At 34.6% G+C, this 25,371-nt stretch overlaps 1 protein-coding gene across 1 annotated transcript in view; it reads left to right on the top strand.

Moving 5' to 3' along the window:
* CACNA2D3 (calcium voltage-gated channel auxiliary subunit alpha2delta 3) overlaps positions 1–25,371 on the top strand; it is a 395,571-nt gene that overhangs the window by 189,495 nt on the left and 180,705 nt on the right. Inside the window, exons 10-11 of the mRNA XM_090148165.1 lie at positions 8,723–8,812; positions 12,762–12,875. Coding sequence (XP_090004291.1) covers positions 8,723–8,812; positions 12,762–12,875 — 204 coding nt within the window. The remainder of the gene's footprint in view (positions 1–8,722; positions 8,813–12,761; positions 12,876–25,371) is intronic.

The raw sequence follows: 25,371 nt of genomic DNA on the forward strand, positions 1-25,371 counted from the left end.
ATTAAATTCTGGGTTTAATAAGATAGTTGAAAAGTTCTTGTATATTGAAAGGCTGTTAAAGCCATACCTGTACTACAGAACTTATCTGGTAATAGGTCTTGCTTTTGCCTAGATGATACAAAACTGCTGCCGTGTCTTAAAGGTTTGTCTGTGTCTTTTCTACTAAAGACAGACCAGAAGGGTTTCAGCTCAGCACTGAATTGCACTTAGAGTTCAGCATGACAGTTCATTTTTACTAAAACAGTCAATGAGGCACTGCAGGAAGTAGCAAATATAGCTATGAAACACATTTCTAAGTGTGTCTATCTTAGATCTTCTCACGTATGCCAAGATGAAATTAATTTAATTTGGTCCTGCTAAACTTTATTGTATTACTCACATGGGTCCTTCTTATTTCACCTAAATATACACCAACATTCCACAGAATTATTCTTGATGGCTACTTCCTTAATATGTTTGATGTTCTTCACTATTGATTTTTAGGATATCTACGTAGCGTTTGGTTGCTATGTGGAGCAGTGTGAATTGTTTCTAATCATTTTCTGTTGAAGACCCCTATTTGTGAACTGTCATGTAGTTTTCTAAAGCAGCACTTTATTGGATGAATCAAATGAGCCATATGAAAGCTGTGTGAGTTCTAGACTAAAAGCTAAAGATTTAAATATATTCCCAAGATGTACTGTCTGTAATTAATCCAAATACTGATCTTTCCTTCATTCTGCAACTGATCAGAATGCTGATTAATATATGCCCGTATGTTACTTAATGGCAGATTTATTTTAATTTAAGTAAACAAAAAGTTTGTGCCACTTAGATGATGCTCAGATTTTATGAACGCTGCTGTTACTCAAAACAGCTAAGTACAATTTCATGTTCTTCAGAGTAAGCTTCAACATCCTTTCCAGTTAAGTACTATTATTTTTTTTTTAATCTGATGTCAGTTTGTGTTTTGCTTTGCCTTTAAGTTGAATAATATATTCAAGGGTTTGGAGAATAACTAAGTGTCATCTTTTTCCATCTTTTTATATTTGTGAGATGGTTATTGATATCTTTCCCTTGAAAATAAACTTGAGATAGATAGCAGGTCATAGTTGCGTGTATTTTTCCCTTCCCTTCCCTCTTTTCTTTTCCCACAGCCATTTTAATGAGTTAAGGTGACAAGTTGAGTTTACTCACTTACTGATTTATGTAATATAGGAGCCCAGAAGAGTATTTCTGAACCTGAATTGTTTTATTACATGAGCAAAGTAGCAACAAAGCAAAAGCATGAGTAATATACCTTTGTAACATTCAGTGTAACCAAATAAATATTTTGAAAAGACACACAATTTTCATGATAGTTGGGGTAATGAAAGTAGGAGATATTTTTTTTAATGCCTCATCACACTTGTGAGAGTGACTTGATGAAGATCACTCCTTGATTACAGCACTATTATTAATCTGCTGCACTGCAATAGATTTTTAAAGAGCATAAAGTAATTTGGATATATCATTAAATATTACATAATATAAATATATAATAAATAATTTTAAAATTTAAGATATTAATGCTTTTTTACTATGGAAGAGGAAGGAGAGCTGCATAATAAATAGGTTTTCACCTGAATTTCCAACATGTTAATAATGAAATCTTAAAAAAATGTTTTCTTTTAATAAGGAGTGAAGATACATTGATAAAAGTGATGATTCTAAGCACCTAAATCTGTTTCCTGCCAGCTTCAAGAACTGCACATACTGCAGTTTTGAGTTGTAAATCTTTGTGTAACAACTTCACTTTTTTAAGGTTGGCTTTTTTTAATGCTGTCAACAATCAACGTGGAAAACTTACTTTTGTTTAGAAACATCCACTGGTCTTGATCAAGTTTTTTTTGTTGTTTTTTTTTTCCCCAAAAAATCTTTGATTATATGAAAGCTTATGTTACATACAGCTTTCTAAGCAGAGTGGATATAATCGAATTTCTGTCAGCTACAACTTCTGAAAGCATGCTCCTTTTGAGAAGCCTGACTGAATCAAGTCAATTTTTGTATATTTAGAAAAGGCAAACTTATAACTTCATGTATAACTGTGATGTGAGTGGCATTAATATATATACACCACAAGTTCTACCAAGATACAAAGCAGACATCCTAGTCCAAAGCTTCTTTCAACATATAGTGTTTCTGCTTTCATTTTTACAATGAAAGACTATAGTAATTCAATTTTGAATTATAATTTACAGGTGATATGGCAGGCATCTGCTTCTTTCAAAATGTTTTTTTCAAAGCACAGCACTATTTTTTGTGAAAAAAGTATACCTGCCTTGGACATTCTGTCTGGAGGTGTGGAGATGTACTTTCAGAATTTTGTAAACTATTCTTGATTTGCAGAACTTTCTTCAAGTTCTCCTCATCACAAAGATTAAATCTGTAAGTACACTGGGTAGCATAAATGAGGTAGAAATGAATCTGTGACCCTAAAAGTGGCTTAGTAACATAAAGCATGTAATATGAATTTGAATTTTACTGGACTAATTTATAATTTGGCATTAGCATTAAGCAGCTGCTACCTTGAAGTGTATCAATTTGCTATACACATATTTAAAAAAAGAGTGGGAAATAGTTCAGACACTGTTCTGTCACCGTCTGCACTTTCTCCACAAATTACAAACATGTGGAACTGCCTATTTTAATACTGGTTTTCTTGGGCCAAGAGGTTTTCATCTTTGAGAAACTCCATGTTACAATTTACCTACCCCAAAGGAATCGGATGACAATCTGATTTAGTGTAACTCCAGATTTAAAGTAACAATATTACAATATGCATTCCTTTTTTATATGTTTTTTTAATATGCTATATATGGGTTGAGGACATTTCTCTATAAGCGTTTCCATATGAAATATATCATCTTCTAGATGTACACATAGGCACAATAACTCCAAACTAAGTTGAGAACTTACCCAACCATTGGGGTACGCATTTACCATTGCGTAAATTGGAAGACAAAAATAGATAGATGTTGCACATCCACAACACCAAAAATGGAAAGGCTCACTGAAATCTATTTTAATTTTTTTAACAGATGACTAGCCATTCTGGACCCTCATAACTAGCATCAGACCGCTGAAAGTGGCTCTGAAGTTTTCTATTGCAGCTCCAGGCAACTAATTTGTTTAACAGGGAGCTTGTTTGTAATTTGCTATATATTGAATCTTGAGTTCTTTGATCAACAAATCAGCTTCTGGCTTCTCATATCTGGTGTTTGTTTATCTGAAAAAAAAAATTCAGCCTACCAACACAACGTGCTAAGGAAAATGAGTGATTGGATAATCATCAACAACTAACCTGGAATTGCGCTAGCAACTAATGCTAAATAAGATGCTTATATGCATTTTACAGATGTTAATGCAGATTTATCGACTGTTAATGTGTGCGGGTAAACTTTCCTGTGAGGTACCAGTAAAAGTCACTGTCTTACCTGACAGGTTCCTGATTGTTTTTTTTTTTCACTGTTTTATATATTGATGCAGTTCCTCCTCACAAATCTGAGTATATCTCAAATATTAGCATACATGGATGAAGATGGGAAATAATAGTTTTAGTGCAAATCATTGCAACAATTAGTGACACAAAATCTGGAGAAATCTTTAACTCATTAACAATATTTTTTTCTCAGAAGTTCACCTTTGTATTGTAGTTAGCTGACGTACATCTATAAATTTACTGCATGTATCAGATGTGAACCCTTCCTGTGGGAAATCTGTAGAAAATACTTTATTCATGTATGCTTAGACTTTTAGACTAAATATTGTTGCAACATCATCTAATTAGGGCATTCTAACCAATGGTAAATTATTTCTAGTAAACTCAAATCAGATTGATTAAAAGATATCTATATAGTGGACTGCAAATATTGAGTAGCATCTTGTCACAACGATAGGTTTTAATTAAAATGCTGAAAACTTTGTATAATTGGGAATTTAAGCATAACTCAAGTTACTGATGCAGAAGCCCTACAATTGAGAAAAAATAAGACTGCTTTAACAAGGTAAACAGGAAGGTAGAAGGTGGATGGGGAATTAATTTGTTCAGATGCATACAACAGTAAACTTACCAATACTCCTGACTGAACCCTCATAGATACATGGAAGGACCTTATCTGGGCTGATAGATATGAGTGGATTTTTCTTCATTCTCTCTCGGTTATCTTAGAACCCCAGAATAGCTCAGGTTGGAAAGGACCTTAAAGATCGCCGAGACCCAACCCCCTGCCATGGGCTGATTGCCACACACCAGCTCAGACTGCCCAAGTCTTCATCCAGCCTGGCCTTGAACAACTGCACAATTCTGGGCAGCTGTGCCAGTGCCTCATCATCCTATGAGGAAAGAATTTTTTTCTGAAATCTAAGCTAAATTTCTCTTCTTTTAGTTTAAAGCCATTCCCCCTTGTCCTGTCACTATTACACCACGTAAAAAGTCGGTCCCCCTCCAAGTATTGGAAGGCTGCAATGAAGTTTACCCAGAGCCTTTTCTTCTCCAAGATATGTATTTCAACTACTTCTAAAATGATTGTAGATACCTCTACAGCTGAACACATCCATGCTTCTTTACTGTAACAAGACACATCTTCTTCTGTTGAGCTCTGGCCCTATAATTTTGTAATCAGACATCAGAGTCTGATTGTCATAATTGTGTGCCTAATTTGCATTTAGAATTACCAAGATTATGCATGTCAATTAGATATTTGAGTCCACAATTAGATATTGCACATTATGGTAATTGCACATGGAAATTATACATACAGTTGCATGCAAATGCTTGTGCACACTGTTAGTTGAGATAGCAAGTTCAAGCTTTAGGTAATTCAAATATAAAGTCTCCAGTATGACAGTAAAGAGAAACCGAGATGGACTAATATTATTGCTTATGCAGTTTGGTACTAAGTGAGCTTTTTAAAATGAAAAGATTAAATTCAAACATGGTGTAATGTCTTCCTGAGTTTTTATGGGCAAGCAATCCTGCTTTCTGGGATCTGTTTCATTTATGGAACTTACTGAAGGTAAAATTGAGGTGTTTGTTATCTCATTCCAAAGTTATGTATTACTCTTTAAAGTGATGATTCAATGGTTAAGCCCCTGTCCTGGCGTTTTTTGCAGTAGTACATGGTTGAATTATAGCTATTATAGCCATCTTGCAAGGCATTTGTAAGTTACCAAATTACTGGATGGCAGTTGCAGATACCTGTCAGAAAAAAAAAATACCTATCCAGAAATTGTGACAGGCATACCAGGTTGAAAATTTGGTGTTCTCATATTGAAACAGTACAATGCTTTAAAAATGCGTTGGCTTTCTAATAATAAAAGGAGCACTACAGCATGGCTGGTAAGCGTGCAGCAGTCTGCATGTGTGGAAATGCACTAGTCCATTTTCACTGTTTACAGTGAAACAGCCTGAGCTAGATAAAGTGTGGACAGTCTGAGGAAGTTACTCTTAGTGTTGCCAGTAAAATGAAACATGATGTCTTTCGGTGTGGTTTCAATTAATGCCACACACTCAGTGTCTGGTGTGATAAAGAAGGAAACAAATGTTAATTGGAATGTTATGCAATTTTTTAGTGGACATACACAGTGCTGAAACTCTTGGGGGGAAAAAAAAAAAGATTTTTAACACTTCAAAGATAGAGAATGGAGTCAATAAACACACACATTCATTTTAGTCACCAGATCCTTCTGCAGAATCACCTTGTCTAGCATTCGTCTGTTCAGAAGCCTGGGGGCAGCAAACAATTATTTGTTAAAATTCATGCTGCATGAAATGGATTTCTAACATTTTTACAATTTTTTTTAATTAAACAAACATTACTATTACATTTTCAGAATGTGTCTGTGTATATATTTGTAAAGAGAGAGAGCACTGTAGCAAGAGAAAATATTTATTCTTCCGACATATCATGTGAACTGACTGATACACTGGAGAGTTTGGTATTAATGAGTGGTTTTTGGTAATCTGTTTATTCTGTATGTTCATACTTGATAATGTATATGCATTGTCAAAAGTGTTCCACAGTGCGTGCTCCTGAAATACTCAGATTTCACACACAAGTCTAATTTTTAATAGCAAAGAAATTCTCATTTAATTATGAAGCAGTAAAGTATTTCTGGAGAAACGTGATTTGTGATAATTATTTAACATGCTGGATTTACGAAAAGATAAGATTGGAAACTTTTATTTCTATGACAAGATTTGGTGATTTTCAGTTTTCTGAAAGCTCTGTTTTGGGGTGAATCATTGTGTTATTGGAAGCGTCTGTGACAACTGTAAACTGATCTTAGTCTCATGGATCTTTGAGAGACAGGCTGTAAGCATAAGCTGCTCCCACAGCTTGAGAACTTCTGGTCAATGCTTACACTGGGTGTTTTGAAATAGTTTTGGACATCAGTGGAACAGAAGTGAACTGCTTGTTTTCAACATTTAGCAGCAAACTACATTTTCTGGTTTAAAACTATCAACTATATGTGAAATTTGTTTTTGATAGGATGTTTCCTGGAGAATTTTATAAATGTATTTTAGTTTTTGAAGAATTTCTGTGAACAATTTTTAAAATAATGTATTTTTAATTTAAAAAGATATGTGCATTTTCTAAGTTTCTGTAAAGCTTCATCTGCTGGAAGAGTCCTATTTCTGTCTGTATGTGTAGAAGTCAGTGGTCTTTGAGACTTGGTACAGGTCAGTTGTGTTTTGAAGTAGTGATGGAATGTGCACTGTGTTGTTCTGCTGACAGCTGACGTAGCCCTTGTCTGGGAAACTCCTTTCTGCATTGCCTCTCTCAATTTCCAGTCTGTGTTATCTGAAGTCAAGAATATGCCCATATTTTGTGTGAGCTTATACCTAACTTTCAGAGGTATTTTGAAGTAGGATACAGAATAACAAGATGTCAATGCATTTCTCGAACATTCGGATATTTTACAGTCATTTGTGTTGTTATTATTGTTTGTAAAAATATGAAGGGCATGATAGAAGGGACAATAGGATTTTAATTCTTTTTGCAAACATAATTAGTTTTCTTGGATATATATTAATGTTTTGACATGGCTAATGAAGTGACAGAAATTTTCCTCTTATTATCTTATTGAACCGACCTTTTTATCCATCTTTGGGATCTTAAAAAGTGCTTCACATTTCCTCCTTTGTTTTTTTTTTCCCCACTTTATGTATCTTCATTTTCTTATTCCAAATTGTTATATTTATAAATTATTCTTAAAACTGTGATTTTGTATTAATATGCAATAGTGATAGAGTTTACTTAAGTTAGCTGTGTTTAAGTTGGCAAAAAAACTCGTTTTGCAATTTAGGTATGTAGAGATTAATGCTATTGCTGTTTATTTAGACAAACAAGACTGTGCCTTTTGGCTGTTCAAAGCATTGAGCTGCAGTGAACTACATTTACTAGGTCACTGTGGACTAATTGTTTTGAAAAAGCAGCCTGTTTTTGTGGCAGTAGTGTATGCTTCAAAATCGCCTAGAGCTAGGATGTAAATTTTCCTCATTTTGACAGACTGAAATTTATTAATGAAAGGCCTCTGCCTTCCGATATGCAGAATAATATCTTTTTATCCTACAAAGGAAGTAGATATGTATCTATCAGATAAAATCAGAGGTGTTACACTTGCTAGTTGATATTTCATTCAGTGTCCTTCTTTTTATGTCAGCATGGCTCATGACACTGAATTTTATCATGTGTAATTCCTTAAAAACCCAAGAGACTTTATTTCTTCTCTGAACATATTATTTGCAAAAATAAGTGCTACCATACTTCTGAAAATGTGCTTACTTAATCTAAAAATTAAAACTACAATTTAATATTCGTATTATATAGAGTATAGAGTATATCTATATTACATAGAATATAGCTCTTTATTTTTTTGCTGAGTGTAAAATTTGTGAAACTGTTCAAATTTCTGCTATATATGGAGAAATAAAATATGTGACAGAGGGGTTGGAACTGGATGATTTGGAGCCCCTTCCAGCCCAAGACATTCCATGATTATGATTCTCTGTTTAGTATGAGAGGAATAGAGGATGAATGCTGACGTGTGTCAGAATTGCTTGCCAGAAGATTTTACCAATGCTCATGGACAAGCAAGTATAGCAACGCATAATTGATGAAACATTTAGAACTGCAAAAATTAGGCTTATGGCTGTGCAACACAAACATGAAGATAATTGCCAATAGCTAGCAAGACCTGTTCTCTAAATATTATGCTGACACTGATAAACAACTTGACTGGCAATGGGCTGAACAGCTAAACAAAACAATAGGATCTATCAATTTTTGAGGAGAGATAACACAAAATAGGACATGAAAACTAAATTTCAGTGAATAATTATTAAGTAGTATTTCCTGAGAGCTAGAAGTTGAATAACTAGAAATAAAGTAAAAAATATTATATGAAGATATGTATATCTGTATGTAGCAAAACAAACTAAAAGGCAAATAAAAAATAGTTTGACTGAATAACTGGTCAAAAAAAGTCTTGACATTTTTACGTTGTTATTATTCTAATATGCCCATACTTTGGTCTGACTTTGTCAAAAATGTTAAGGAGGAATTACTATGGTTTATGAATTAGTGTATACAGTCGTGTTAACTAAAGAGGTAAGTCTCAAGAAGAAAACTTTAATAATTATAAAAATATACATGTTATAAGAATAATCTGACAAATAAAACATTCTTGTTCATTTCAGCATTTTAGGGAACACCTTGACAAGCTTTTTGCAAAAGGAATTGGAATGCTGGACATTGCTTTAAATGAAGCTTTCAACATGCTCAATGAAGTAAGTTAATGCTTTTCAGGTTTGCAGTGCTGATGTTTTTCCAGCATTTTAGCAATTACTGTCAATTTTAAGGTAATAAATTAGAACTCACTCGAAAACTGTCATGACAGTAAAATATTGTCCACAGAACAAGCAATGTTTATATTCTATGTTGGGAAAGATCTTTATATTTACTAACTTAATAATTACGGTGGGTTTTTTTGTTGTTGTTTTTTGTTTGTTTTGTGTGTGTATACACATCATACACCTCAGTACTGAAATAAGTTTATTTCAGTAGCTGCTGTAGGTGTTAAAATATTAGGCTAATATGCAAATTTCACGGTTTTGATTATTCTTTTTTTTTTTTTTCTTTGGAAGGGTTAACGTTTTAGGTATACAAGACTTTTTGTATAAGCATTTTTCATAAGCATTTTTTCATAAGCATTTTGAGGATACACATTTACTGGAATCACAAAATAGGGACTCACTGGTTTGATTTGAGGCATGTTGATTAACGTGTCTTATAGCTAATATAAAGGAAGATATTTGAATAATTTTGTGTTTGGTTTTATGTAACTTGAAGAGCTTCAGCAGCTTGGAGATGCTAATATTTAGTAAGTGGATAATGAGGTGATTTGATCCTTTTTTGGAATCCTTGTGTAAGGAGGAAGGCTTTCAGATGAAAGAAAGAGGGATTACTAGAAAGACAAAGCAATATGAAATGACTGGTAGGTGAGTGTGGATGTGGACTTCTAATGGTTAAGTAACTATTAAAATAAATTATTTGATATTTGTTAGATATGTTAACTTTTTCAAATGAGATTATTGAAAGTCTTTTAAAAACTTTTCCAAAGGAACAAAAATGGGATATAGCAATACAATACAAATAGAAAACAGTGATTTGATGACAAATTATTAGTTTGAGCTATGTTTTATAGATCATTGTTTTCTCCTACTAAACTTTCAATGTCACTGTGATAATAATGTAGTTCTGTGTGTATTTAGGCATTCTAGTTGGTTTACAGACACAGACTGCAAACTTACAGTTATCCTGGTGACAGTCCAGCTGACAGTACTTAATATTGTGTAACGTTAAGACACTGATGGACATGTCCAAGAAACTGCATTTCTTTTATACATAGCTTGTCCTTGAGTGAGAGTCACACTTTGTATCTAGAAAAGCATGATGGATCATGCTTACAGGTGTGTTCAGCTCTCATAAAGCTGAGAAAATTTGCAAGAGAGACCATAACAGGATCCAGCTTTCTTTCATATGCATACTTTCAGAATTCACACTTCTGCTTTCTGCAGGCACATCAGCAAAGTCTCTGAGAGCTCCTGTTATACATCCTATGCCAGGAAAAACAATCAAAAAACAACTATCCTTAAAAGAATACTGCTAACCATTTTACACTTTGTCTACAGCATGTGACCTTCATATGCCAGAAATCTGTTCACGTGAACTTCATCTTAGTTAAGGATATTGGGGTTACGTTTAAAAAAGAAAGTTGGAGGGGAGGCTTCATCTTACACTGATAGTCTTATTGAGAATCTAGCTGGGTTTTCAGAATGGTTCACGATTTACAGTAATTAAACTCATTTAATTTTGTCTTGCAATTACCTGCATTTCAATTTCTGTATTTGCCTGGGTTATTAAGATCTGAAGATGTTGATAACGAACATCTTTGAAATGCATGTTTAAAATCCACTTTCAAATTCTTTCCAACCACTGATTTAAGCAGTGTTCGTTAGTTGCTGTAAGAATACAGAAGTAGTTGGTAGAGCAGTTAGGCACCTACGTTGTCATGTGACAACTGCAATTATCTCTTTTGGCGACACATGTGGTCTTTGCAGTGATTACCTTTTTAAAAAAATCAAAGCCAATTAAATAAAATTCTGTGACATTTCAAAGACTGCTAATCACAACCAAATGCTCTGAATGTCAGGATGCATTGAAATTTCTGCTGCTTACTGATGAATCACTGAGTTAATTGTAGTTCATCATAAGTCCCTTGTCATTGTTATTATCATGGAAAACACTTTCATCACTCTTGCTATTCAATAAAATTAAAATTCTAGACAAATATGTGAAGATATTACTCATCAAAGCATTTGAATTTCATCTCATTCTTAAAAATATTTAAACAACCATGTAGAATAATGCATATGCACACATATTAATATTTTAAAATGGATATATGAAGGCATTCCCCCTTCATTAATTTCCCTTTTACTATAACTTGTGCATTTCAAAGTGTGTTGTTCATATGAATGGAGAGGGACTATTTTATCATGGGTGTTGTGAACGAAGGATATTGGCTTTAAAGTAGAAGAGAAGAGGGTAGGTAGATTTATAATGATTTAGATACTAGAGGAAATTCTTTACAGTGAAAGTGGTGAGGTATTGGAATATGTTGCTCAGAGAAACTGTAGATGTCCCATTCCAGGAAGTGTTGCAAGGGCAGATTTAATGAGGCCCTGGACAACCTGGTCTAACAGGAAATCTCCCAGCCCATGTCAGGGGGTTTGGAGCTGGGTGATATCTCTTCCAACTCAAGCTTGTGCATTTCAATGAATATCTTTCACCTTCATTTCTTCTTCATTTTTTGATGAAATTCTTTTATCCTCATGAAGAAATATTACATCCAGGATCATATTAATGAAGGAATTCAACTTTAATAGCTCTGTATATGGATAAGACTGGAAAAATGGACAAGATTGGAAAAAATGGTTAAGGATAAGTTAACTTGCAGGTATCACAGATAATAGCTTCTATACAGCAGGGATGAATATTTTCTAATCCACAGTACATTAGTTTCCTTTTAGGTAATGTGTTTCCACAGCCAGTGCATGATAGCTGAGATTCCTATTTGATCAAAGGAAATTGAGTTGGAGGAGAGCTGAAGATGTATAGATCATTATAGAATATTGAATGATATCTGTGGGGGTGACTGCTTGTATATGGAAAATATGGAAGAAAAGAGGACTGTAACTGCTGTAACCCACCACACACCTTTTTATACTGTAAGCATGTTGTCTTGTTTATAAAGATGGGATTTTTGTAAGTTAAGAGAACTTATAGGGTTCTGAGAAGATGGGCAAATAAGTGAGGGTAAGGTGACCGCAGAAATCTCAAAGACAGAGTTGTTGCTAACCCAAATCAAAATAGAGTATTCTGAAAACATATTGAATCCAGACATTTGGGTATTTTGGGGCTGCTACTCTGCACAGATATGCTGATAATGTGAGACATGGTAGACAGGTAAAATTAGTATTTGGCTTTCTCAGTACCAAGAAAAGAATGGTAGGATAAGGAGTTATCTAATTTGATAATGTATCTGAAATTTAGATAGGAATAGAACAAAAAGAGATTGTTTGTTAGCATGTATTTAAAACTTTGCACAACCTATAGAAATAGAATTGTGTGCAATGCTACAAGTTATTGGCCTTTTCAAGTGTTGTGTTTCATACAGAGTAACTGGAAATGAAACAATCTGCCAACTTTGTATTTTGTTTCTAACACCAGATCATCTAAGTTCCTTGAATGCATAAAATAATATACGAACAATAAAGAACTTAAGGAATAAATTAAAGAAAGGTGGATTCAAAATCAAGACACAAGCTACAGAATCAAAAAGATCAAGTCACATTACTTAGCTCAATTGACAGGCTCTTTTAGCAGGAGAAAAATCCTCCTTCTGTGCAGTGGTGAAACTTGCATGCTTCAAGTATATGTTGGTGTCTGTCTACCTGTACTGTAGTACTGCTGTTCAGCAGCATATGTATATTCATTTTGTGAGAATTTGAGAATATGGGAAACTTCGTCCTCCCAGATGAACATTTTTTGAAAAATATCATATGGTATGTAATATGGAGTGGATACAAATGCCATACAAATAGCGTGTCTGTAAATGGTGTATCTTCTGTATCTAACAATGTGTTGTATTTAAATGAACTTTTCCTTTCGCAGTTCAATCACACAGGACAAGGAAGCATTTGCAGCCAAGCCATAATGTTGATTACTGATGGAGCTGTGGACACATATGACACAATATTTGCAAAATATAATTGGCCAGACAGAAAAGTAAGTATTTTCTCACCTGCATTTAACGGAAAAACTAAACTATCTTATCCAGTATGAAGTATATGTCCATTAAAAAGTCAGTAGTAATCCTTCTATTCATCTAAAAATGATTTTGGTTAACTGGATGTTTCATTAGTGACAAAAATAATGCTTGTGTGATATTGCTTGAGGATAGACACAGCCTTTTAATGTAGTAATGAACTTGGATAATAAGATATTATGGAAATATTAACCTTCAAGGTACATTCTTGGCTATTATATAATGCTCAAAATTATGTTCCAGGCTGTTTCCTTGATAGAAGGAACGCTGTCATTCTACTCTATTTTATGAATCTCTGTCTCCATCACAAAAAAAAAAAAAATCAATTCACTGTATTGTGTTAATACTTTCTACTATTTAAAAGGCAAGTTAGTAGATTTGTTTGTATACTTTGTTTGTATGACTAAAGCATGAAGCTTTTGCAGCTCTGTAATATCTCTTTGATGCCCGTTGGAACACTCATGTTTTTACTCCTTAATATTGCTTCTGATAATATGTTCAAATACACTAGAAAGTAAGCAAAGTCCTTCACTTACGTATTTCAATAGATACTTTTAATTTAAAATCATGCTAAGACTTTTTTGTGGTTTCTTTTTTTGTTTGCTTTTGTTTTATTGTTGTAACTGTTTTTGTGGAGGGCAGGGGATCAGGGAGGAAGAAGATACCAACCCTTCAGGTTTGCTCCCAGAAAGTGTCAGAATTATAGAACATCCTGGGTTGGAAGGTGCCTTAAATATCATTCATTTCTATTTCTGCTTGTATTTGGTATAACTCTGAAGGAATCCAATAACATACCAGTCCAATTTGCCATCAGTAAACTTTTCCTGCAGTACTTAAAACCAAAATGTGGGGAGATTTTTTTTTGTGAAGTTAAGGGTCATTGAATCTTATCTTTCAGAGTGTAAGTGGGTTGCCAAAGGAAGGATTATTGCCTCTCATACACACTGTTACATGATTGGCTAGAATCATGTTCTGACTGATGCTTTCTGAATGTTCTAGGAATTTTGGTTGAGATGATCATTTAAACAGAACGTAAATGTATATCCATAGTGCCATTACCCTGGTAACATTTGTCATATAATCAGGGCAAGATACAAAAGCAAATTAACTATACGTCATATAGAATAACTAATAAACAATGCACAATCAAAGTGGAGAATAGTACACAATCTGAAATAGGTTGTCTAAAGTATTTTTCAGGAACTCATGGTACCAATGACACAAAAATCATAGATTCTGATTGTTAAAAAAAAAAAAAAAAAAAAAAAAAAAAAAAAAAAAAAAAAAACAGAGAAAAAAGATTTTTAAAGCTTAAATAGTGCATTTTGGAGACATAAAGAAAGCATTCCAAAATGTAAGATAAAATGTGCGTGCATAAGACATACTTAGATGAGTACAAATAATTGCCATTTGCATCTGACATAAACTGCACATCACTGAAATATGTGGCTGAAAGCCACTATTAACAAGAGAGTCTGAAGTATTAGAAGTAAATCTCATAATAAGAACCTGTTATCTTTGGATTCTGTTTACTAATCCACAAAATGAATATAATAAACCTGACCTGAATCCATCAGAGGTATTTATTTATTTATTCATTTATTTCGGTGTAGTTATGCCAGGAGCATGACTATGAAAAAAGGCATAGTAATTGCACAACTGTATTTCATTTGATGGACTGTGTCTGTTTCTCAGGTAGTGGTTTGTTGTTTTTTTTTTTTGTGAAGGATTATATCATCCAGTTAAGGAAACAGTGAGATCATCTATGTCTTGAAGTTCTTCAACAGAGTGATAAAAACTGCAGTTTAGTTTGTATGATTTAAGTTGAACAATGCTGCAATTATACTGAAAGCCAGTGCTTGTTTTCAGTTACTTCTCTTTATAATATGCATCTTCTTACCTAAATGAGATCAACAGGAAAGAGATGGTTGAGTTGTTCTGTTTTAAACAAGTATCTGCAATCTCTGCAAAATGTAAAGAGTGCACAGTATTAATTCTTCACCAGCAAAAACAGTGATCATAATTGCAAGTGAAGCCCATTTGTTTGCTTTTGATAAAAAAAATAAAAAGATAATACAGTATTCCAATTAATTAATTTGGATTAGTAAATAAAAGTACAGATAGTAAGAAACTGAAGTTGGACTAAATGTCTTCATTATTTGCTCCTGGAACTAGTTGAAATCATCAGAATCTATATTAAAGGTCCTGTTTCAGAGGAAACTGTAGGTGAAAAATGTGATTAAAATGACAAAACTTGAGTTACTCTCAGTCATCTCTGTTTGTCACAATAAGGATATAGCAGAACTACAAACCTGCTTCCTTTAAAGATACTTTTTGTTTGTTGCAGCAAAAGACTAAGTGAAAACTTCTGATTGTGCACTGATTTTACAGACGAGGAAGAGTGAAAACTTAATCTGTGGTTATTCTCAAAGTCTGTCTTAGGCCTCCTTTATAGCCTTTGGAATGTACCGTAATAAAATTTCAAATTTCTATTTTTTTTTTTTTTAGAATGCAAATTAAGCCAGAACCAAACAAAATGTTGTATAGTGGACAAGTATTTATAGGGTTTAAGATTGTTTATGTCTGACAAGAATGTTTACAGTTACATGTGGTAACACAAGCAGAGGAGAGAGTCCAAACATGAGGCTTAAATAAGAAAAAGATTTATTGCATATTTTCCTAACCAATTGGTCAGATACAATGCTGGTCTGATGAGGTATGGCAATTCCAGTAGCCTATGAGTAATTGTTAATTACCCTGGAAAACTAGAGACTAGCACAAAGAAATAATTGTTTTCAGACTTTTGCATCTGGATGCTGAAAGTATTTCTACCTAGTTTGCATGATCCGCTCTTAGTTCATTCCTGGATCACTTTTCTTTTAACGACATCCTCACATAATTCTATTTTATATAATCCTTACCGAATTAAAATAAGCCATCATGTGTTGTTTCGTTACATACTGAGGCTTTAAGTGAAATTCTGCTGGGTATTTACATTGAGTTGAGAAGGTTGGTAAATTGCATGTTTAAATATCGAATCTCAAGAGATGTTTGGAAAGGGAATGTTACAAAGGGAGGAAGTTAAATGTTTGGTATAGTATTCTCTTGCTGGCATCTTATTACATATTGTGAATGGTATTTCTTGCTCATTTTGCTCTGAGAGGCCAAATTCTGCTGGTTTGAAACTATAACAGACATTGTTTATATATGAAATTGTTATTCATACATACCATTTTGCCAGAGAACCTCTGTTAGCCTTCGTGGTGTCTGGCTATATAATAATCCAACAATACATGCACATATATCAAGATGGTGTGGAAGATTCATTACATGCAGGAGATCATAAATGTGTAGTTTAGTATTCATTTCAGCAAAGCGTTTACATATGTGAATTATTACATCTCAGCTAACCAAAGCAAGGGATTCAGGCATACATTAAAGTGCTTTACTGAATTAAGAACTAAACAAGTTATTCCAAACAATCCCCTCTTTAGAACTCTGTTGTGGGTCTACTGAGCCCTTCTGAGTAGTTGAATCTTGAGCTGTTAGTGAATCTGCATTTTATAGAATATCCATTTAGAGCATGCTTTGTTCATCTCTCTCTATCTATCTATTTAAAATGACATAACAACATTACCTAAAATCTGAGACTTCTGAAGAATGTGGTTGTCTCTGTCAGCATAACTTTTGTGTTCTGTTCCCATGTGCAGACATTTGCTGCAATACTGATAAAAACCTATTCTTCTCTGTGAAGTTCCAAATATCATCATCTTGTAATCCTCTCTACTATCCCTATTGTAATTTTCTCAGTGCAAAACTGACAGATTTGTATGTCTGAATGAATATGTTCTGTTTTAATGGGATAACATTTGTGCATTGACTTCTGTTAAGACTTAAGCTCAGTCACAGACATTTGTGCAAAGCAGCTGAAATCTTTTTTAAGGAATTTTAACAGTGGAGTTCAACTTAGTGCATTGATAGATGCCCTAGAAAACTCAAGTTCTTATTCTGCCATCTTACATCACTAGACATTCAAATCTTGAAAAGCCATGTAGGATTTTAAATCTTTTGGGACTAGTTATTGAACTTGTATTGTGACAGTAAAACATATATCCCAATAGTTGCTGGTCAGCAATCCATTATGAAAATAGAAGCAGCTGTATACTGCAGAATAATTTGATTTTTTTTACTGACTTCTCTATGCAAATCAAGACAGTGTCCCTTACACTCTCAAGTACACAAAGTACTTATCATGCAGTGCTGAGTTATATGTAGGGTGTCACTTATTCAAGATTCCAGTGTGCCTTTTCTGAAGTGCATGCCTCCCCCCAATTTTGCATTGTCAAAAAAATCCCAAACCAAAACAAAAAACTTGACCAGCCTGAAAATGACTTAATTGCAATTGCCCTGAAGTAGGCGTGCAGTTGTTTTCAATTATTTTTACAAATAAATGGAAAAATCCCTAGGCAGTTCATCTACTCTATTAACTTAATCTCCAAGAATTAAATTAACCGAGTATACATTTATTAGTTTTGCTCTCACTGTGAAAAATAAATGGCAGAATTTTCCATAAAAGAAGAGTTTTGTCTAAATACTGCTTGCTGAAACATCTGTGATAGAGATAGGTGAGCACTAAACATTTGCCTTGGGTAAGCTTATATCAAACTTAAGGTTTGATTTTCATCATTTACTCATGCTATCAAGTCTTATAGGCACAAATATTCATGGAAGATGAATTTAATCCTGTGTGCAAACATGGCCTTGGTTAAATTATCTTTCTATCCTGCCATTTCTTGTCATTTGCAATTGAAAAAGCATTTCTCATCCCACCGATCTGTGGGAGCACCATCAATGTGGCATTCTTGTGGCTGTACTGCTAGGAATTTCAATTAGGGACCATAGAATCTGACTAGAGAGTATCAACAGTTGTAGATTTCTGCTACTTTCTTGAGTGTAATTTGAACCTGACTTTACGGTTTATATTCCAGTGAAAAAGAAAAATCAAACTACCATCCAGAAATGTATTTAGAATTTTATTGATTGCAAGTTTTATTCCCTATTTCCCCCGCATCTCCTGTTGTGGATGCCCTGTCCCTGGAGGTGTTTAAGGCCAGGTTGGATGGGACCCTGGGCAATCAGATTTAGTTCTAGATCTAGTGACCGGCAACCCTGAGTGTGGCCGGGGCGTTGGAACTTGATGATCCTTGAGATCTCTTGCAACCCAAGCCATTCTATGATTCATACACTGTAGTGTCTGTACTGCTTGCATTTTTTTCCATGCAGAGTTGGTAATACATTGGTAGCATCATGCCATTGTGTGGAAAGTAGAGATCAGTGAGGTCTAAAATCTCTCTTCTTAGGTTTAATAGGGACCACATTTACCTTTAAAAGGGTTCAGACTTATAGTGCACTTCAGAATTTCTGCCTCTGCTGAGTCTATACTGGGGACATCCAGTATCCAGTAGCTGAGTTTATCTTGTTTTAATAGAAAATCTGTGTTCTCGGCAGTGCTGTTCCTGAGTGTCTGGGATGTGGGCAGCACACACAACCCACCAGAGATCTATCCAGTGTAACAATACTTTCTTCATCCTATCTGCCAAAAGAGTTTCTTTAGAAAATCGCTCTATTTCAGAGAGCACTAGGAATTCCCTTTTCTTTGTTTCCTACATGAGCAGAATATTTGCCAAGAATAAAGGGACCCGTTAGCTGCTTTGTGAAATCATTTTTTCCTTTTGTTATATAAAATCTGTTTATACCATCTTGCATGTTTTTCAGTGGAATTCCATCAAAATGAGTGTTATCTGCTCTTCTTGGGCTATGTATCTAAGTTATCATGAATTTCATGCTGAGAAGTACATGGCATCCATAAAGAGATTGAGACTGTTCAGAATAATAAAAATAAAAAATGGGTGACAGAACTCATTCTATAAAAAGCACGATGGAAACTTAGCAGTATTATCATTATTATGATTGCAATAACCATGATAGTATTTTTTCAGTATTTTGATTTGTTTGAGTAACCAGAACCAAATTTGTGCAAAATATTCATATACTTATACTAACAGCATGAGAAATTTGTGACTACAGAGATATTAGCACCGTATCTGATAATACTGAGTTTTCGGCTAAAAACAATTCTGGCTGGCTAAGTACATTTTGACATATGGCACCCCATTTTGAAAGAAACTGTTTTATTTAGGCTGACTTAAATTCTCCTTAAAAGGTTATGTATGGAAGCTAGAGATGAGCCAAACATCTGACGATGCCTTTGTGGTACGTCATGTTTGTGCAATTTCAGCCAGAAAAAAATGCATTTGGCTCTACATTTGCAGCAAGAGTGATATCTAATAAGCCATTAGATCAATGTCCTATGAATATATGTTAAATACAATATACAGTTATTCTGAAACATGAAACTCAGAACTTTCTTTGTGTGTGTTCTACTTGCATAAAAAATAGGAAATACTAATCAATTTTCAAAATTGTTTTGTTCACAACAGAATCCTCACATACTTTCCCCATATTAGCAGACATGACTAATTTGAAGTTACTCCATTTTTGGTCACATAGAAGCAAGCATGTAGAAAATGTTTCTCCTCTCTTCATAGCTTTCACAGAAGTTGCTCAATATTGTGTCCCCTTTCCCTGAAGGGAGCTGGTAGTCGTTAATTAGTGCCAACCAGCCAGGGCAAGCATTTCAGTTGAAAAGTACTGAAACTTTAGGAAAATAGCGAATTTCTTTCCTACAAAAGTGAATCCCTCCATCAGCGTCCTCAGTTCAGCTAAGGAACTCTGGTAAGTACTGTGCCTCTCTACTCCAGAGCAACTCTTAGATGTCCTCTTTGTTGCCAGTTATTCAATTCCATAAATACAGTGTATTAACAGTAGGAACAGCTGTCTAAGAGAGGGGTGTTCAGGAGCCCACTCGGGACTCTTAGGAAAAGGATAGGAGTACACCAGGCAAGTCCTTCACTCCAGTGCTCACATTTCTTGCAAGTAACTACTGTCCAGATTATTACATTAGGAAAATGTAATAAATGTTTCAGTATTCAGTGTTACTATATTGTGAGCAATCTAGATAACTTTACAGTATTTAGTGAGAAATAGATGGGAAAACACTTGGTTTAGTTCACAGTTTTTTTAAATATCAGAACATTTAATAGCCATAAGGGAATAGTAATGTAAAACAAGCCACACAAGTAGGTTAAAAACTCAACCAATGAACTATTTTTTTTTCTTCTAATGAATGGATTTAGACTTCCCAAAAGAAAGTAGCTCAACAAAACATTTGTCTTTTCCTCCTTCCTCCAGAGTGGCTTATTAATGGGTTGTTGAGTGGCAAGAGAACCTGGCCTTCATTCCTACATTTATATTTAATCAAGTGCTAACAGTATCTACAAGACCCAGAACTACTCACAGGAACTGTGTCAGTTCAGAGTGTACTTACCCTCTGAATGAGGCTGGATTATTAAATTAGAACCACAGGCCAAGTTATGATGCCATCATAAGCAGATACTCTTGTATTTTAATTTGCTTAATTAATTTTGCTTCTATTCTAAAAGCAAAATGTCTTATGCTGGTTAGATCTTTTGAGCATGACTGCTTGCATTGTGATATACTTTCCCGTTAGGAAGAATCTTTCAATGCAAGAAAACTTCCTGCAAGAAGTTTTCTGAAACAACATTCTGAGATTAGATTATTAAAAATTCATCTATCCTGTATATCTGAATTTTGGAAAAGGTACATGACAAAATTATTTGATGAGATTGCAGGAAGGAACTTTTGTGTCATTCTTATTTAGATGTGTAGATTTTTAATTACTTGTTTACATTTTTCCTATGATACATTAATTGAGTGTGAAAATTATTTGTTGCTTCCTTCCTGAAAGTGCAGAAGACAGTTGACAGGTTGCAGATTTGGATTCAGTTTCAGTTTTAAAACGTGTAGCTTGAAGGTAGTGCCAGCAAACTGAACCAGTGTGGCCATATATAAGCATCTCCATGGCCACACTAGAAGTCAGTGTAAAATTATTCCTGTATTGCTGGAGTGTTCTTTATCCTTCTTAATATGGATGAAGTAGCTGGTGTATTGTATTCAAGTAATATATAAAATTCATGACAGACACAAAAAAGCTGTTTCAATGCTTCATTAATACTTGTTTTTCATCATAACTGGTTGTAATGTTTTAGGAGCTTTCCACTGCATTAACTGGAAACACAGGCAAGGTCTGTGATGTGAGAAAAAGGCATACGAAAATCTGGGCCAACCAACAAAATGTAGAGCTTAAAAAATAACAACAACAACAACAACAACAAAACTATCTAGACTATTCTGGAATGGAACAGTAAATTTCTCCTTGAAAGATAACTTAAGACTTAATTTTTTGTATCCTGCAATGTAGTAGTCTGGATTGTAATCTCATTATTAATAAGAATTTGAAAGACACTAATATTTTAGTGTATTTAGAAATTCCATTGCATTTCACCTGTCTGCACTGTACAAATTTCAAAAAAGTGAAGGAAGTGGTTTTATGTAAATGTGTCATTGGCTAATCTGCTACATTATCCCCCAGAGCTGCTGCAATCCCTGCTGCTGGTGTGATTTTCTGTGATAGCGCTGTTAATAAATTAGGCCCATTGCCTCTTGATGGCAGTGTATTTCCTTCTCAAGTTCATAGGCCTTACAGAACATTTATGTCTCATTACAGCCAGTGCAGCAGTTTGTGCCCTAATAAATCAGAGGAGCTTTGCAGAGATGATCTTGACAGTAATGAATCTTTCTGTTGGCATTTTCACTTCACAGACACAAATAATGAAGCAAAACTGCCCCATCTGGCCACTCAGTAAGAGTCAAATCACAGCGGGAAGCTGTTTTCTCAAGCATGACAAAGGTCATTGTGTGCAGCAGGAGTGAGCGATGGAGGGTTGTGCTGTGAGTGACAGTGTAGAATGAAGCCATTTATGAGCTTTTATCATTATAATTACAATTATTAGCTGTGCAGCCAAGGTTCTCCCCGCCCTTCTACCAGCTCTGTGTTCTGTTACATCAAGAGGCTACCTTAACTGATTTCTGCAGATTTACTGGGAGAGATGTTGGTTGGTTGTTGCAAAAGAATTGATTCAATCAACTCAGTCAACCATTAAAGTGGTATTATTAAGGTCTCTCTTAGAATTTCTTTTTAAATGAATCTCTGCAAATTTACTTCCTTGAAACTGCAGATGCTGGCAAAAGTTGTTGTATACCATTTATAAGCAAATAGATAAAGCGAGTTCACTCAGTTTTAGGAACATATGGCAGAAATACAGAATATGTCATCTCCGATTGGCCAGTGGGTCCATCAAACCTACTGCTTAGCCTTTGGCAGAATGCAGGTGATCATTCCACCTGCTCTAAAATCCTTAGTTCTTAGGTCTGACTTCGTTGTCATACTATTTATTTATCAGTGGATACACACGAAGTATCATGTTTTTCTGAGTGCCCTTTGCAGAGGTCTGCCCGTGTTGTAGACTAGCTCTAATTCAACAAAATGTCACATAGCATTCTTTAAACTTTATAGTATATTTCTTGTATTCTTACTTTCACCTACTTGATATCACGTTTGTTTCTGATTTCTTGCTTTTCTAAGATGAAGTATTTTCTCCCAGTTTAGTTTACTGAGTGGAGTTTCTCCATTGCATCAGACAGTAGTCCTGGAAAAAGGCTTTCTTCTACTGGAGAGAGGTTCAGGATAGCTTTTTCTTTTTCTTTTTCTTTTTTTTTTTTTTTTTTCCATCTTTTCAGTGCTCTTTTCAGTAGAAATCCAGTCCTGAAAAAATGATATGGTAAGTAAAAGTAATTGCAGCAGAGAGACCTCATCTAGCTGACGTTTCTAACAGCTCTACCAGGTGACGTTAAGCAGATGTCACCCAGATCCCCTCAGTGGCACGCTGCTCTTCTTTTGTTCTTCCATGCAATATTTTGAAATGTTTGTTAGTGTCTATGTTCACTGTTCTGCCTAGGTTGTTTTCCCTCTAATTCTGAAATGCTGTTGTTCCAGTAGTCACAACTCAGCAGGAAATTCAAAAGCTATCAAGAAGAAAGTTAGTTAATGATAATTTCTGATGTGGGGCAAACTTTGTACTAATTCTTCCTTCACCTAGAGTATGCATTTCTATCTTCTATTTACATAATGATTTTCATCCAGGAAAGTTCACTTTTAGTTTACGAATTATATATTTAGGGTACATTTATCATCACAGAAATGTAGATATTCTTTCTATGCCAGCACTACAGAACAGATTTTTTTTTTTAAAGACACAGTCCAAAAATGATTTTTTCAGTTGAAATTTTACAAGGGTAATTTCACACCCTTTCCCCAAGAGAGAATGCAATTGTCTCAGTACAAATCTTTCTACAATATGGACACAGTAACTGCTTGTTGAAAGTACCAAATGATCCAGAATAACCACAGATAAGTAGAGATTCAGTTTTATTTTCCTAACCTTCATAGTTTTACATAATGGTATTATTATTAACAACCCAAAGGCCCAGACCAGTGCTATCAAAACTGAACTCATACCCTGTACTACTTATCCTTAGAAAGAGTTGTTTTTTTTTCTTATTATCTGTGGTATTCCTTTTTTTCTGACTTGCAAGCGTAATGAAAACATATATTTGATCCTAAAATAGGAATGAAGGTCTAGAAGGAGCAGTTTGTGTCAAGTGTTGCTAAGATTAATAAATTCTTCTGGATTTGCTGGACTGACTTGGCAGCCAGAGCCTGTAGAGGAAGGGAGAGGAACAAAGAACATCCAGGTCAATAGAGGCAACGGTAGTAAGAGGAAAGGGGAAGGAGCCTCAAGAAGCAGTTTCAAGTAAGATGAAAGGTTAAGAAAAGTGAAACTTTGAGAATGGTGGAAAGGAGCAGTCAGTGAGTCTGGCTGTAAAAAAAAAAGTGTTCAGAAGAATGTACAAGAACATGCACTTTGAAACTTTCCCTACACAGATTCACAGATCTGTGTAATAACGTGACAAATACATAGGTTTGCTATGAAATATCAGAATGCTTTGAAATGCTCCTGTGTAATAGGAGACAGCTTTATTTTAGAGTTCCAGCTATAGAACAAGGCTGTTTGAAAATGTCTACATGACCCTAGGAATGGGTCTGTGCAGTGTGCTGTGGAGGAGGGCAGCAATTCCCTTTTGGTCCTTTCGGATCTGATGTGAGTAAATCCTCATGTTTGGCTGAAACACCTTAGCTAAACCTTGTGTGTTTGTTTTTTTTTCTGTCCTGTCAGAAGTACCCTGTAGAGTACACTGTACTCTATTCCAGTCTCTCACTGATAGCTATGGGCTGCTACTGAAGCTTGAGTGATAAAGCAGAAGTCATTTTCTTTCCCAGTACGCAGCCAGCAGGATCTGACATTAACATTGCCATATTTTCATATTAAAAGAAACACATCTAATTTTCCATTCAGCTAGTGTTGTGATATCTGCCTTTTCTAAAAGCTAAATTATCGCTCTGCTGGCTGCTAGTGTTAATTATACTGTTAGTGGGTCATAGTTTTATGCCTTACCAAAAAACAAAAAGAAGTTGTAGCAGTGTTGAGGCAATAATGTGCACGCATTAATCTTACCAAATGAGAAGACAAAATAGTCAAAGCACAGGATGGAACAAGGAGGTTCATTATTTCTATAAGTTCTTATGCTGCTGATATCTCTCAGTTTAGTCAATGCTGCAATCAATAGCCAAATAAGCAATCAATTCATAGGCTAGCTCAGCAACAGTCAAACCAGACAGGCTACCTAAAAAAAGTGTTGCTTAGAGAATTGTTCTGAATGAAAGCATGAGAAATAACCACAATAAGTAAATAAATAAAATAAGAAAAAAAAAAACAACATTCATCACACTATCAAAAGATGAGGGAGACAGACTGTGAGAAGGCCCTGAGTACTAGCTAATGTCTTGATATAGAAAGCTTATAAGAAAATAGTGGAAAGAATAAAATTGTAAAATTTTACTTATGAAAATAAAATGCCTTGGAGATCATTTGCATAAAACTGCAATCCTCTTGCTGATCGTTCTTCTTGAACCACCTCCATTCCAGTTGGCTATCTTGATGAAGAAGAAGAGAAATATTAAATGACTGAACTGAAAATGTAGCCCTGGTGGTGTAATTGGTGAAGTGCATTAATAGTACATGCTAAAGAAGCAATGCGTTTCAGTGAGATTGAGGTGCAGGTGGATGGCATCTATGAAAAGTAACATCTAAGAATGAGGGAGTGCTGTTCAGAGAGGAAAATGGAAATTTCATTACAGAAAAAAATATGAAACTTTAATGGAAAAATTGTTTTTATTCAGTTGAGATGGTAAGCGCTTTGCTTCTCAACCTGCTGCAGGAAACCTACAGGGGGAGTTGAACTTGATCTCCAGAAGTCCCTTCCAACCTCTATGATTCTATGACTGTGTGAATGAGC

Source organism: Phasianus colchicus, chromosome 11, assembly GCF_987193195.1.
Source record: "Phasianus colchicus chromosome 11, bPhaCol1.hap1.1, whole genome shotgun sequence".
NCBI lineage: Eukaryota > Metazoa > Chordata > Aves > Galliformes > Phasianidae > Phasianus > Phasianus colchicus.